General features: G+C 39.0%; 2 protein-coding genes across 3 annotated transcripts in view; one reads left to right on the forward strand and one right to left on the reverse strand.

Moving 5' to 3' along the window:
- snx8a (sorting nexin 8a) overlaps positions 1–15,590 on the forward strand; it is a 34,594-nt gene that overhangs the window by 12,854 nt on the left and 6,150 nt on the right. The window contains exons 5-12 of one of the 2 annotated variants that reach the window (XM_061905267.1): positions 2,475–2,665; positions 8,166–8,286; positions 8,364–8,500; positions 8,625–8,705; positions 8,761–8,921; positions 14,626–14,755; positions 14,855–14,923; positions 14,992–15,141. In XM_061905267.1, the coding sequence (XP_061761251.1) occupies positions 2,475–2,665; positions 8,166–8,286; positions 8,364–8,500; positions 8,625–8,705; positions 8,761–8,921; positions 14,626–14,755; positions 14,855–14,923; positions 14,992–15,141 (1,040 nt within the window). Of the gene's footprint in view, positions 1–2,445; positions 2,666–8,165; positions 8,287–8,363; positions 8,501–8,624; positions 8,706–8,760; positions 8,922–14,625; positions 14,756–14,854; positions 14,924–14,991; positions 15,142–15,590 lie in introns of both variants that reach the window. The other variant, XM_061905268.1, reaches the window with a different exon arrangement.
- The window catches only part of nudt1 (nudix (nucleoside diphosphate linked moiety X)-type motif 1), a 134,627-nt gene continuing 133,970 nt past the window's right edge, over positions 14,934–15,590 (reverse strand). The window contains exon 5 of the mRNA XM_061905270.1: positions 14,934–14,949. The gene's annotated coding sequence lies outside the window, so the exon portion shown is untranslated. The remainder of the gene's footprint in view (positions 14,950–15,590) is intronic.

Raw genomic sequence — 15,590 nt, forward strand, 5'->3', positions numbered from 1 at the left:
CGGAGTATAAGTCGCACCTGCCGAAAATGCATAATAAAGAAGGAAAAAAACATATACGTCGCATTTGAGTATAAGTCGCACTTTGGGGGGAAATTTATTTGATTAAAATCAAACACCAAGAATAGACATTTGAAAGGCAATTTAAAATAAATAAAGAATAGTGAACAACAGGCTGAATAAGTGTACGTTATATGAGGCATAAATAACCAACTGAGAAGGTGCCTGCTATGTTAACCTAACATATTATGGTAAGAGTCATTCAAATAGCTATAACATATAGAACATGCTATAAGTTTACCAAACAATCTGTCACTCCTAATCGATAAATCCCATGAAGTCTTCTTCCTCTGTCGCTTCTAAACAACTCTGCCAACTCCAAAGGTATGCGCCGCTTCTTCTTGTCGTTTTCTGCTGCATATTTCACTACGTCCAGCTTGTCATCTGCAGTACATGATTTCCCTTTCGGTGCCATTTTTGTTCAGCCCTTCTCAGTTTTTATAAGTTACCTCCAACGATGAAATGATCCATTTTAATAATTACAGCAGTAGCATATTGCATATAGCAGTTAGCATCCCTTGACCCACAATGCACTTCTGCCATGACCCTCCCCCGCCGTATTCTTATTGGTTGACGTGTGTGTGACGATTGCTGACATTTTCTTCGTCTCTTCCGCGAATGAGATAAATATTATTTAATTTTTTACGGTAACGTGTTAAAGGGGAACATTATCACAATTTCAAAAGGGTTAAAAACAATATAAATCAGTTCCCAGTGGCTGGTTGTATTTTTTGAAGTTTTTTTCAAAATTTTACCGGTCCCAGAATATCCCTAAAAAAAAAAAAGCTTTAAAGTGCTTGATTTTCGCTATTTGCGATGCGACTATCCCTTTCCCTGTGACGTCACACAGTGCTGCCAATGTAAACAAACAATGGGAATACCACAGCAAGATATAGCGACATTAGCTCGGATTCAGACTCGGATTTCAGCAATTTAACAGTTTACGCATGTATTGAAACAGATGGTTGGAGTATGAAAATATTGAAGAAAAAACTGAAGCTATTGAGCGAATAGCTATTGACGCTATTCATAGCCATAGCATGGCCGAATAGCTGCGTTAGCATCGCCGGTAAAATGTGCGGACCAAACGATCAGGACTTTCGCATCTTTTGACACTGGAGCAACTTAAATCCTTCGATTAGTAAGTGTTTTTTTCGCAATAAATGTGGGTGGAAGTAAACGTAATATAGTTGCAAATGCATCTGCAGGTTATCCATACATCTCTGTGCCATGTCTGCTTTAGCACCGCCGGTAAAACGCATGTTAGCGTCGATTAGCATAGCATGTTAGCATCGATTAGTTGGCAGTCACGCCGCAACCAAATATGTCTGATTAGCACATAAGTCAACATCAACAAAACTCACCTTTGTGATTTTGTTGACTTTATCGTTGCAAATGCATCTGCAGGTTATCCATACATCTCTGTGCCATGTCTGTCATCGCCGGTAAAATGTGGAGCCACTTTGGCACATTCAATGGGGGTCTGGCGGCAGACACTTTGGCATCTTCGGGCCAGTGGTGCAACTTGAATCCCTCCCTGTTAGTGTTGTTACACCCTCCGACAACACACCGACGAGGCATGATGTCTCCAAGGTTCCAAAAAATTGTCGAAAAAAGGGAAAATAACAGAGCTGAGACCCGGTGTTTGTAATGTGTTGAAAATGAAAATGTATTACCTCGGCAACGTCACATTCTGACGTCATCGCTTCCAGCGCGATTAACAGAAAGGCGTTTAATTCGCCAAAATTCACCCATTTAGAGTTCGGAAATCGGTTAAAAAAATAGATGGTCTTTTTTCTGCACCATCAAGGTATATATTGACGCTTACATAGGTCTGGTGATAATGTTCCCCTTTAATAGTTTCACACATAAGTCGCTCCGGAGTATCTCGCACGCCCGGCAAAACTATGAAAAAAACTGCGACTCATAGTCCGAAAAATACGGTACTTGGTGTGGCCCAGCGTCACCCAGATGATTGGAGTTTGAAACCCCTGCGATAAGTTAAAACTACTAATATATAAAAACAGTTTGAACCTGCATCTTCATACCAACCTCCTTTTTTATAGCAAAAATGTTGTCAATACTTTATAGCCAATAGGCTAACTTGCAGGGGATTATTTAAAGACTTTTGTTATTTCAGGTGTGGGCAGCTACATGCCACTTCCTCTTTTGTGCAAGAATAAGTTTTGTGCGTTGGTCGCATTCAATTCTTTGACCTTTGTTGGAATGCACGGGAAAAACCTAGAACCCTGCGTACGGCACGTATTGCGACAAAGAAAACTGAGATACTTTCAAAAACCAGCATTCCTCACACTTGAGCGGAATTGCAGCCTAGAGTAGTGAAATAAGTGTTGGGTATTATCAGTGCTGGTGTGTAAATATTAGAAGTTGGGGGCTGTTGGCTGTGTGTGTTACAGAGCTACCGAAGCCTCAGCTGGGGGAGTTGGGCGACTTGTGTGCTCTTAGGATGCAGCCCGTTCAGGAGGATGTGCTGACGCTGTCGCAGACGTTGGACCAGCATCTCGGCAGAGACAGTGTCCAGGTGGAGCTCATACCAGAGAAAAAGGGCCTGTTTCTCAAACATGTGGAGTACCAGGTCACCAGCCAGGTAAGGAAGCCCCTAGTATCTGTGATCGCAAAATTACTTGTACTCGTTTTAATAGATGATGTTCTTTGAACTGGGTACCAAAAGTTGTTTATTGGGCTCAGGAATGTGACACTTAGCAAGAGATCTATTATCTGATCAAGCTCTGTCTCCTGTGTCTTTGATGTAACATGTGGACTTTAGTTGACCTGGGCATATGTGTCATTTATTCTTGACCCCCAACAGAGCTAAATTGTTCCCCTTTCCTGAGTGACCCCCCTCCTCTGGGCAAACGACACCCTCTTCCCTTCACAGGACTTTGAGTATTCATTGCACTGGTGTACTGTATGTAAATGAGCATGGAGGGTGGGACTTCTGAGAATGTATAATTGTCATGTCAAATTCTAAAGGAGTTAGAACAAGCTGGAACGAACAGATGTGTCGTTCTGGTTTATTCTCGCTTTGCAAAGCTTCTTATTATTTGTTTGTTACTTTAATAAATCATTTTAAAGCTATTTGTCACTAAAGGATAGTCTTTAAGAAATTTCCACGACATAGCCAAACCTGAAGACTCCACAGGTTTAGATGCGAGTGAATTGGACAAATACATTTGGCTGTGATAAACTACAGCGACGGTATCAACACATTGGGCCTAAAATCACACCAAAAAATAAAATCGAAGTGCTTTGTTTCTTCAAGTATGTTTTTTTTTTTTTTGGGTGAGTTGTCAGCTTGCAGCGTCCCTCTGTCTCCAACTCCCTTGTCATTATGTAACTGTTAGGATTTTGCTTACAAGTTTCGATGACTATCTTGCCTCTGATTGGCCAGTCCATAATTTTATATGAACACCAACCAATCATCATAAATTGTCTCCGTATGTATGGATGTTCTCATTCATCCAGGTCGTGTGTAGGGATGATGTTCGGTTTTAGTTTATTTTTTTTATGATAAATAAAAAAAATTAACTCGGTTGGTAGAGTGGCCGTGCCAGCAACTTGAGGGTTGCCGGTTCGATTCCCGCTTCCGCCATCCTAGTCACTGCCGTTGTGTCCTTGGGCAAGACACTTTACCCACCTGCTCCCAGTGCCACCCACACTGGTTTAAATGTAACTTAGATATTGGGTTTCACTATGTAAAGCGCTTTGAGTCACTTGAGAAAAGCGCTATATAAATATAATTCACATTACCCTTCGCGTTCATATTTCAGTTTGTTGCATTTTTGTTGCGTTTCGGCTGTCGATCGAGAGGGGGTGTGACGTTCGTATTTTGTCAATATTCAGTGTTTTATCGGTCATAGTTAATATTGTAAATCCCACATTTTTTATTTTTATGTACATTCTAGACATCCAGTAAAAAAAACGAAAAATTCCATTCCGTTTTTTGAGGCAGTCTGTCATAATGTTTTTAGCTTTCAATCACACATTATCGTGAGGTATTGTATTAGTGTTCCTAAAAATAGCACCCAGACACTTTTTTTTTGTTCTCTAAATTTGGCCCCCTGAGGCAAGAAAATTTCCCAGGCCTGATCTATATGTTGCCATGTTTCCTCTGACATCAATCAATCAATACATTTTTACTTATATAGCCCTAAATCACAATTGTCTCAAAGGGCTGCACAAGCCACAACGACACCCTCGGCTCAGATCCCACATCAGGGCAAGTAAAAACTCAACCCAATGGGACGATGAGAAACCTTGGAGGGGACCGCAGATGTGTAAAGGATATCCTATGGATCAAAGAGGAAAAGAACCATCCGGATTGTTATAGGTGCAAAGTTGAAAAGCCAGCATCTGTGATGGTTTGGGGGTGTATTAGTGCCCAAGGCATGGGTAACTTACACATCTGTGAAAGCAGCATTAATGCTGAAAGGTACATACAGGTTTTTGAGCAACATATATTGTGAAGGCACCATTAATGATGAAAGGTACATACAGGTTTTTGAGCAACATATATTGTGAAGGCACCATTAATGCTGAAAGGTACATACAGGTTTTTGAGCAACATATGTTGTGAAGGCACCATTAATGCTGAAAGGTACATACAAGTTTTTGAGCAACATATGTTGTAAAGGCACCGTCAATGCTGAAAGGTACATACAGGTTTTTGAGCAACGTATGTTGCCATCCAAGCAACGTTATCATGGACGCCCCTGCTTATTTTAGCAAGACAATGCCAAGCCACATTCCGCATGTGTTACAACAGCGTGGCTTCGTAGTAAAAGAGTGCGGGTACTAGACTGGCCTGCCTGTAGTCCAAACCTGTCTCCCATTGAAAATGTGTGGCGCATATGAGGTGTGAAATACCACAGGGGAGAACCCAAACTGTTGAACAACTTAAGCTGTACATCTGGGGCCACCAACCTTTTTAAAACCAAGAGCTACTTTTTAGGTACTGATTAATGCGAAGGGCTACCAGTTTGATACACACTGTATAATACATATGTTCCTTCTTGACTGCACTTAAATGTAGAATATATTTATATTATTCATATGTTATATAATATATATATATATATAATGTATGTTCTATATTATTTATTATTATTATTGTTTATTTTGAACAAACTGTGGTCCTGTATTTACCACAGGGATCAATAAAGTACTTTCTATTCTAAATAAATTGCCAGAAATAGTCAATTTGCTCAATTTACCTTTAACTCTGTTATTATTAATAATTAATGATATTTATCTTTGTGGAAACACTGATCATCTTAATGATTTCTCACAATAAATATATATAGAAACAGATAAATATCAATATGCAACACTTTATTTTAATATTTTCTCTAAGTGTACATTTTTCAAATTGAACATTTTCAAATGATGACTTCTAAGACAGTCTTGTGAAATCACAATATCCCATTTTAACTAGCTAGCCAATAACCTTTTTTAACAAATCATGAATTACTTTGCACCATGTTTGTACAAATAACTCATGTAAAATACAAAAGTCAATTCTGCAAATGTTTAAATCAATCAATCAATCAATGTTTTACCATGAATTGATTAACGTGGACCCCGACTTAAACACGTTGAAAAACTTATTCGGGTGTTACCATTTAGTGGTCAATTGTATGGAATATGTACTGAACTGTGCAATCTACTAATAAAATTATCAATCAATCAATCAATCAATCAATCAGTTTACTTGTATAGCCCTAAATCACTAGTGTCTCAAAAATAAAAATAAATCACACTTTGAACTGAACACCAAATCTGTTATCAGTTTCTTTGTCAGTTAGTGGGAAACCCGGCATTGCATGCTGTTACCGAGTGTGTTGTACTCTGGTGTGTAACTTGACACTGCAACTCTGAGTGAGTCTTGCAGATGTGCATCAGTGAGGCGTGTTCTGTGTTTGTTCTTGATGAAGTTCATGTCAGAAAAGGCTGATTCACAAAGATAAGTTGAACCAAATAGCTGCTGCACATACACCACTGTACTTTTCTGTGTCAACAAGGCACCAACAGTTTGGTGCAGCCTGTAGGGCTTTAAATTTTAAATGGTCAGGAAAGAAGAGGAAGGAATTTAAAGGGTATATGTGTTTAAAAATCCTAAAATCATTTTTAAGGTTGTATTTTTTCTCTAAAATTGTCTTTCTGAAAGTTTTAAGAAGCAAAGTAAAAAAAATAATGAATTTATTTAATCAAGGGAAGACCAAGTCTTTAAAATATTTTCTTAGATTTTCAAATTCTACTTTAGTTTTGTCTCTCTTAGAAAAAAAAAAGTCAAACAAAGCGGGACACGCTTGCTAGTAAATAAATAACATTTAAATAATAGAGGCAGCTCACTGGTAAGTGCTGCTATATGAGCTATTTTTAGAACAGGCCTGCGGGCTACCTGGTGCCCGCATTGGTGACCCCCCCAAGAATGGGAAATAATTCCACCTGAAAAGCTTCAAAAATGTGTCTCCTCAGTTCCCAAACGTTTACTGAGTGTTGTTAAAAGGAAAGGCCATGTAACACAGTGGTAAAAATGCCCCTGTGCCAACTTTTTTCCAATCTGTTGCTGCCAAAAAATTATACGTAAATGATTTGGAAAAAAAAAAAATCTGTTTCTCAGTTCGAACATTAAATATCTTGTCTTTGCAGTCTATTCAATGGAATATAAGTCGAAAAGGATTAGCAAATCATTGTTTTTATTTACCATTTACACAACGTGCCAATTTCACTGGATTTGGGTTTTGTAAAACCAAATGTTTTTTGGAAACAAAAAATAAAGGTCTGTATATTTTGGTGCAATACAATCAATTTTTAGAGTCATATAATAAATTGAGCTGGAAATAACATAAAGCACATGCAATATGATGTGGCAATAAATATAGTATTATTATATAAGTTCCACACAAACAGTCAACCTTTTAACCACTCTTCTTTGAAATGCAGCTTCTGTCATTTTGTCGAGTTAAAAAGGATTTGAAAATCATTGTATTCTGTTTTTATTTATGAATTACTTAATCATGCCGACTTAGCTGGTTTTGGGTATTGTAATAAAATCATGGAAATGGTGAGTCAGGTACAATATGGTTATCTACACTTTTTAAAATCTTTTAATTTTCCTTAAGGAACTTTCCTGAAGGAATCATTAAAGTACTATCTATCTATCGATCCATCTATCTAAAGCAGTGGTTCTCGAATGGGGGAACGTGTACTGTGTATGCAAACTTTTTAAAATATTCTAAAAATAGCAACAATTCAAAAATCCTTTATAAACATATTTTTGGAATAATACTTCAACAAAATATGAATGTAAGTTAAAAAACTCCAACAATGCAATATTCAGTGTTGACAGCTAGATTTTTTGTGGACATGTTCCATAAATAATGATGTTAAATATTTTTTTTTTTTGTGAAGAAATGTTCCAAAGACATGCACCTGGGGATAGGTTGATTGGCAACACTAAATTGGCCCTAGTGTGTGAATGTTGTCTATCTATCTGTGTTGGCCCTGCGATGAGGTGGCGACTTGTCCAGGGTGTACCCCGCCTTCCGCCCGATTGTAGCTGAGATAGGCGCCAGCGACCCCGAAAGGGAATAAGCGGTAGAAATGGATGGATGGATGTTTAGAATGAAGTTCATGAATCCAGATGGATCTCTATTACAATCCCCAAAGAGGGCACTTTAAGTTGATGATTGCTTCTATGTGTAGAAATCTTTATTTATAATAGAATCACTTGTTTATTTTTCAACAAGTTTTTAGTTATTTTTAAATCTTTTTTTCCAAATAGTTCAAGAAAGACCACTACAAATGAGCAATATTTTGCACTGTTATACAATCTAATAAATCAGAAACTGATGACATAGTGCTGTATTTTACTTCTTTATCTCTTTTTTTCAACCAAAAATGCTTTGCCCTGATTAGGGGGTACTTGTATTAAAAAAAAATGTTCACAGGGGGTACATCACTGAAAAAAGGTTGAGAACCACTTCTCTACAGTACAACGGTGCATTTCCTTGTTGATTGTTTATCTCACAAATACTAAGTCATTCTGTACATTTTCTGATTCTCACTGTTTGCCTCCCTCGCAGCGTTTCAAAATATCAGTTTATCGACGCTACAGCGATTTTGACGTCTTCCACGAGGTTCTGCTGCAACGTTTCGCCTACAGAGTGGTGCCGTCGCTTCCTCCTAAAAGAATGTTAAAAGGAGGTACAATAAATACACGTTGAGAGTCCCTTTTTCTATGCCCTGATATTTTGAAGCTGTTTTTTTGCTGTGGTTCACAGTCCTGACCTCCGTTTCCGAGCGCGAGTTCATCGAGGGGAGGCGGCGTGCGCTGGGGCGGTTCATCAACTTGGTGGCGAAGCACCCTTTCTTCTCAGAGGATGAACTGGTCAAGACCTTCCTAACCTTTAGTGGCTCTGTACGTGTTTTTCTTTTCTTAAAAAAAAAAACTTGCTTTCTCTGCAATCCAAGGATTGTTATCACCATGACGACTTCAGTTACTCATTGTTCCTTTTCCGCACTTCTACCTGCTTCCCAAACAGGATGTCCAGATCAGGCTGCGTGACGCTTACAAGAAAACTGGCGATGAGTTCATGACCAACAGAATTGCGACTCAAGCGAAGGTCTGCTAAACACAATCCTGTTAAAGTCCAGCGCTCAAACTCCTACGTTTTGCAGGACTACCTCCCCGCTGACATCCAGGCGCAGTTCTCCCTGAGCAGAGAGCTGATCAAGAACATCCACAACAGCTTCTACAAGCTGCGGGAGCGAGCCGAGAAGATCGCCGAGCGCTCCAAGGGGAATGCCAGCGACCTCCTCCTGTTTGGCAGAGAGCTCAGGTATTTGCTATTATAGCAGTGTAATTCCAGAGGGCTGCAGAAAGAAATGGAATTCTGACCCCCTGCAGTACAAAGGAAGTGCTGTTTTACTTTATTGTATTGGGTCAGAGCATTAGGTACACCTGCACAAAAGAAAAGAGCTGCATGATATTAAATTGGTTGTTAGAATTAGGGCTGGGCGATATATCGGATGTACTCGATATATCGCGGGTCTGTCTGTGTACGATACTGAAAATGACTATATCGTGATATTGGAGTATACGTTCTCACGCAGTTGCTTTTAGCTGCGGGCATTACACTACAGGCTTTTCTCACTCTTTCCTGTCTCTGCTTCTCACAGAGACGTAAAACAAGCGCACCTTCTTACATACGGTCGCGCAAATATTACATGGGTAATATGAGCTGTGATGCTAGCGGAGTGGTGCGAGTGGTACTACGAGAGAAAGAAGGCGTGAATCTTGTAACAAATGAAGGAAGAATAATTCATTACCAAGAAAAACAGTATGGCGGCGGTTTGGCTTCAAGCGGGAAGATGTTGAACATCCATCCATCCATTTTCTACCGCTTATTACCTTTGGGGCTGCGGGAGGCGCCGGTGCCTATCTCAGTTACAATCGGGCAGAAGGCGGCGTACACCCTGGACAAGTCGGCACCTCATCGCAGATGTTGAACAGACAACCGTGATATGTCAAGTATGCGGCAAAAGCTTTGCCACAAAAAGTAGCATGTCTTCCAAAGACATGCACCTGGGGATAGGTTGATTGGCAACACTAAATTGGCCCTAGTGTGTGAATGTGAGTGTGATTGTTGTCTATCTGTGTTGGCCCTGCCATGAGGTGGCGACTTGTCCAGGGTGTACTCCGCCTTCCGCCTGATTGTAGCTGAGATAGGCGCCCGCGACCCCAAAAGGGAATAAGCGGTAGGAAATGGATGGATGGATGGATGTTGTTTTTTTCATGGTTAACCCTTTTAATGTAAAATACCCGTAGCCACACAAGCTAACCAAAATAAACAGTACAGGCCAAAAGTTTGGACACACCTTCTCATTTTAATGCGTTTTCCTTTATTTCCATGACTATTTACTATGTAGAATGTCACTGAAGTCATCAAAACTATGACACCTGTGAAGTGAAAACCCTTTCAGGGGACTACTTCTTGAAGCCCATGGAGAGAATGCCAAGGCTGTGCAAAGCAGTAATCAGAGCAAAGAGTGGCTATTTTGAAGAAACTAGAAGGGGATGATAGGTTGATTGGCAACACTAAATTGGCCCTAGTGTGTGAATGTTGTCTGTCTGTGTTGGCCCTGCCATGAGGTGGTGACTTGTCCAGGGTGTACTCCGCCTTCCGCCTGATTGTAGCTGAGATAGGCGCCAGCGCCCCCCGCGACCCCAAAAGGGAATAAGCGGTAGAAAGAAAAAAAAATGGATAGAATATAAAACATATGTTTTCAGTTATTTCACCTCTGTTATACATGTGTTCATTCATAGTTTTGATGCCTTCAGGGACAATCTACAACAGTGGTTTTCAAATGGGGGTACGTGTACCCCTGGGGGTACTTGAAGGTATGCCAAGGGGTACGTGAGATTTTTTTTAAATACTATTAAAAAAAAAAACAATTCAAAAATCCTTTATAAATATATTTATTGAATAATACTTCAACAAAATATGAATGTAAGTTCATAAACTGTGAAAAGAAATACAACAATGCAATATTCAGTGTTGACAGCTAGATTTTTTGTGGACATGTTCCATAAATAGATAATAAAGATTTCTTTTTTTGTGAAAAAATGTTTAGAAGGAAGTTGATTAATCCAGATGGATCTCTATTACAATCCCCAAAGAGGGCACTTTAAGTTGATGATTACTTCTATGTGTAGAAATCTTTATTTATAAATGAATCACTTGTTTATTTTTCAACAAGTTTTTAGCTATTTTTAAATCTTTTTTTCCAAATAGTTCAAGAAAGACCACTACAAATGAGCAATATTTTGCACTGTTATACAATTTAATAAATCAGAAACTGATGACATAGTGCTGTATTTTACTTCTTTATCTCTTTTTTTCAACCAAAAATGCTTTGCTCTGATTAGGGGGTACTTGAATTTACAAAATGTGCACAGGGGGTACATCACTGAAAAAAGGTTGAGAACCACTGCTCTACAATGTAAATAGTCATGAAAAAAAAGAAAACTCATTGCATGAGGAGAAGGTTGGCCTGTACTTTACGTGGCAGCAAAACTAAAGTCGATGGGAGAAGATGCGCAAACTTGGATTTGACAAGGAACGCCCACATTTAACCCCAAATTTCCACTGGCTGCGTAAATAACTTGTTTTAATTCAAGTCAATGTGTTCGGTTTCCACCATGTCGGTGCTATTCAACATTCCTGCGCTAAATATACACAGTTCTTCTATATTTGCCTGTCGCCGCAAAACAGCCGTGCAATTAAGCTAAAATCTTCTTGTGTTAAACAGGAAGTCACACAAACTCAAATTATCTGGTTTACTTTCAAAATAAAATACTGAAATTTTTCAGGCTTTAAGTCGATGGGGAAAATGCTGCACAGCCAGGTTCTGCACAATTATGCAGCTTTTTTCAGTTAAGCACTTGGGAGAATAGGGCCCTATTTTCATAATAATGTTGTACTAAAAAGGCACTACATAAGACTATTGACTAGAGATGTGCGACAATGGCTTTTTTGCCATTATTCCCATCTGGTCCAACTCTTAATTACCGATTCTGATATCAACCGATACAGATATATACAGTCGTGGAATTAACACATTATTATGTGTAATTTTGTTGTGATGCCCCACTGGATGCATTAAACAATGTAACAAGGTTTTCCAAAATAAATCAACTCAAGTTATAGAAAAAAAATGCCAACATGGCACTGCCATATTTATTATTGAAGTCACAAAGGGCATTATTTTTTTTGACATGCCTCAAAACAAGCTTGGAATTGGGGACATGCTCTCCCTGAGAGAGCATGAGGATGTTAAGGTGGGCGGGGGTGTATATTGTAGCGTCCCAGGAAAGGTTCTGGGTATTTGTTCTGTTGTGTTACGGTGCGGATGTTCTCCCAAAATGTGTTTGTCATTCTTGTTTGGTGTGGGTTCACAGTGTGGCGCATATTTGTAACAGTGTTAAAGTTGTTTATACGGCCACCCTCAGTGTGACCTGTATGGCTATTGACCAAGTATGCAATGCATTCACTTATGTGTGATGTTCTCCCAAAATGTGTTTGTCATTCTCTTTTGGTGTGGGTTCACAGTGTGGCGCATATTTGTAACAGTGTTAAAGTTGTTTATACGGCCACCCTCAATGTGACCTGTATGGCTGTTGACCAAGTATGCCATGCATTCACTTATGTGTGATGTTCTCCCGAAATGTGTTTGTCATTCTCTTTTGGTGTGGGTTCACAGTGTGGCGCATATTTGTAACAGTGTTAAAGTTGTTTATACGGCCACTCTCAGTGTGACCTGTATGGCTGTTGACCAAGTATGCGTTGCATTCACTTATGTGTGTGAAAAGCCGTAGATATTATGTGACTGGGCCGGCATGCAAAGGCAGTGCCTTTAAGGTTTATTGGCGCTCTGTTCTTCTCCTTACGTCCGTGTACCACTCCGTACAGCGGTGTTTTAAATAGTCATAAATTTTACTTTTTGAAACGATAGTGATAATTTCCGATATAACATTTTAAAGCATTTATCGGTCTATATTATCGGACATCTCTACTATTGACTGTAATGTTATATTTTGAATATAACTTCAGTTGTGAGTCGGTTAATTTGCACAAAAAGGTTAATTATGTCTTATTATTCATATACTTTTTCAAATTTTATTGTAGTCAGACCATATTTTCAGTATATTAGATGGTCAGGTGACCCTTCTGAAGAAGACTGCGGGCAGTCAAAACATCTCAGGTAAAGATTCCATCTAATTTACCGAAAATATGTTCTGATTACAAGAATAGTTGAAAAAGTGTTATTTTGTTTAGATTTATTGAATGTACTTCACTGTGGAAAATAACACTTGACTTCTTTCATCCTATACACCAGGGGTGTCCAAACTTTTTCCACTGAGGGCCGCACACGGAAAAATTAAAACATGCGGGGGCCACTTTTGATGTTTTTTTGTTTTTAAACCATAACAAAATATATATGTATTTTTAAAATGTATTTTACCTTTAGGGGTCCCGGAGACCATAAAAGGTTTCAGTCATTAAAATGTTAAAAATAAGTCCAATTTGTATTATTATTTTTTATTTAACGCTTGCAGTAAATCTCTATATCAACTTTAAAAAAGAGAAGGTTTTATGGCTTTTCTGTCAAAAACATCTTTGTTTTTTTAATAGTAAAACTGAAATATGCAGTATTTAGTAATTAGAGCCATAAAATATCAATAATGCAGGACACCATTGATTTTAATTATTTAATATTTTTGAGTAATCACAGTAAAAAGATAATTAAAATACCACTAAATATATTTGGGATCTAAAAGGTGCCCCACTAATAAAGTGATACATTTTTATTAGTTTTTATTTTTACTTTCAACACTTACGTTACGAGATGAACTTCAGATATATCTGTCAATTTTACGTTTGAACTATTATTTTGTTTGTTTTAAGCTATTTTGTCAACTATATGGCAACTACACAATATGTGCAATATTTACCACATAAAACATTCTAAAGTGAAATATTTGAAGTAATTGTAGCTTTGAAAAGAATTCATTATAACATGGATTTTTTTTGGTCTTTTTTTTTTTTAGCAATGGCAAAAAAATCCAAAATAAAGAAAGACAAAAGAAAATTAAAGCTGCAAACAGCGTTGGTCGGGCCCGCCTTTGGCTGCAGCCCCCGAGACCCAAACCCGTAACAGGCGTTAGAAGATGCATGGATAGTAGCTACTATTATTATAGGGTATTGTGTGTAGAAATTTGAGGACAAAAAAGATTTAATTCCATTTCACATTGTCATTGTCTACTGTTAGCCATAAGTGTCCCAATACTTTTGCCTAGTGTTAGTCCTAAGTGTCCCAATACTTTTATCCAGTGGTAGTAGCCAGCTTGAGACACCAGCAGCGCAGCAGCATCAGCGCAGTGGTTCTTTTGAAGGGTCATAAAATCAGAACCGGAGAACTTATCAAAACTGTTTCGATAACTTTTAATTAGAAGGGTTCAAACTCTCTCCTGTGCGAGTTTGAAGCCGAAACGACAAACGCGCTCAGAGAAGATAATGTTTGAAGACAGATGACGGATTTTTACAAAACTTTTTGTTTTGAAGGGGTAATTGCCATTTTCCTGTTGATTTTTGCTGAAGGATGTCAATTATTAAAATGTAGGTCTAAGTGAGACCTACATAGAAGTTTTTGTTTCATGTCTCTCTGACATTCCTACCGGAAGTTCCAAGCAGTTTTGTCTGTGTTTTCTTCCTAGGAGGAGTTTTTTCTGTGTTTTATTCAAAAATTGCGCTCTAGAAAAAAAAACAGCCTGCTTGGCAGCTTTGTGTCAACATTGCAACTTTTTCTCGATAGATTTCACCTCATTCTAATATTTTTAATGTTCTTTTTTATTTTTGCAATAGCATTTCCAGAATGTGTGGCGGGCCGGTAAACAATTAGCTGCGGCCCGCACTTTGGACACCCCTGCTATACACCCATAAGGTACAATAACAAAGTTCATATATAAATCTTTACACGCAGCACGTTGGGCTCGGAAACGTCGTCCCTTCCGTCGTTGGCGTCATCACAGAGTACTTGGGGCCGCCTGTGTCAATCTCTAAAGAGTCTGTCAGTAGAGTTTGCCGTGCTCTCGGACAAAGCTGGTCAACAGGTAATAACTATTTTTTTTTTTTTTTGCGTGTCGCCCATCTCAATCAAAAACTGGCACCGCTGGAGGGACAAGTAAACATGTCGTGTTAAATGTCCACAGGCGAGACGGGAGGAGGACGACGTTGTGGAAAGACTGCATTTTTTCCTGGATTTGCTCCAGTCGTACAGAGTGAGTCCTTTCTCAACGTCATCATCCTAAAAAAAGGTAGAAAATGTCAACCTGTGTCCCTTCTCCAGGACCTGTGCGAGCGCCATGAGAAGGGCGTGCTCCACGAGCATCAGCGAGCGCTGCACAAGTACAGCGTGATGAAGAGGCAGATGATGAGCGCCACCGTGCAGCCCAAGGAACAGACATCGGTAGTGCAGCTCGAATCGCGAATTGTTCAGGTACTGCACATCAAAAACCTACAACTAAGTACCGTTTTTTGCGGACTATAAGGCGCACTTAAATTCATTTCATTTTCTCAAAACTCGACAGTGCGCCTTATGAGCCGGTGCGCCAAATGTACGCAATAATTTTGGTTGTGTTTACCGACATCGGAGCTATTTTATTTGATACATGGTGAAATAAGTGTGACCAGTAGATGGCAGTCACACATAAGGGATACATATAGTGAAGTGAAGTGAATTATATTTATATAGCGCTTTTCTCTAGTGACTCAAAGCGCTTTACATAGTGAAACCCAATATCTATGTTACAATTAAACCAGTGCAGGTGGGTAAAGTGTCTTGCTCAAGGACACAACAGCAGTGACTAGGATGGCGGAAACGGGAATCGAACCTGCAACCCTCAAGTTGCTGGCACGGCCACTCTACCAACCGAGCTATACCGGCGG

The sequence above is a fragment of the Nerophis ophidion genome, linkage group LG07 (assembly GCF_033978795.1).
Source record: "Nerophis ophidion isolate RoL-2023_Sa linkage group LG07, RoL_Noph_v1.0, whole genome shotgun sequence".
Taxonomy (NCBI): domain Eukaryota; kingdom Metazoa; phylum Chordata; class Actinopteri; order Syngnathiformes; family Syngnathidae; genus Nerophis; species Nerophis ophidion.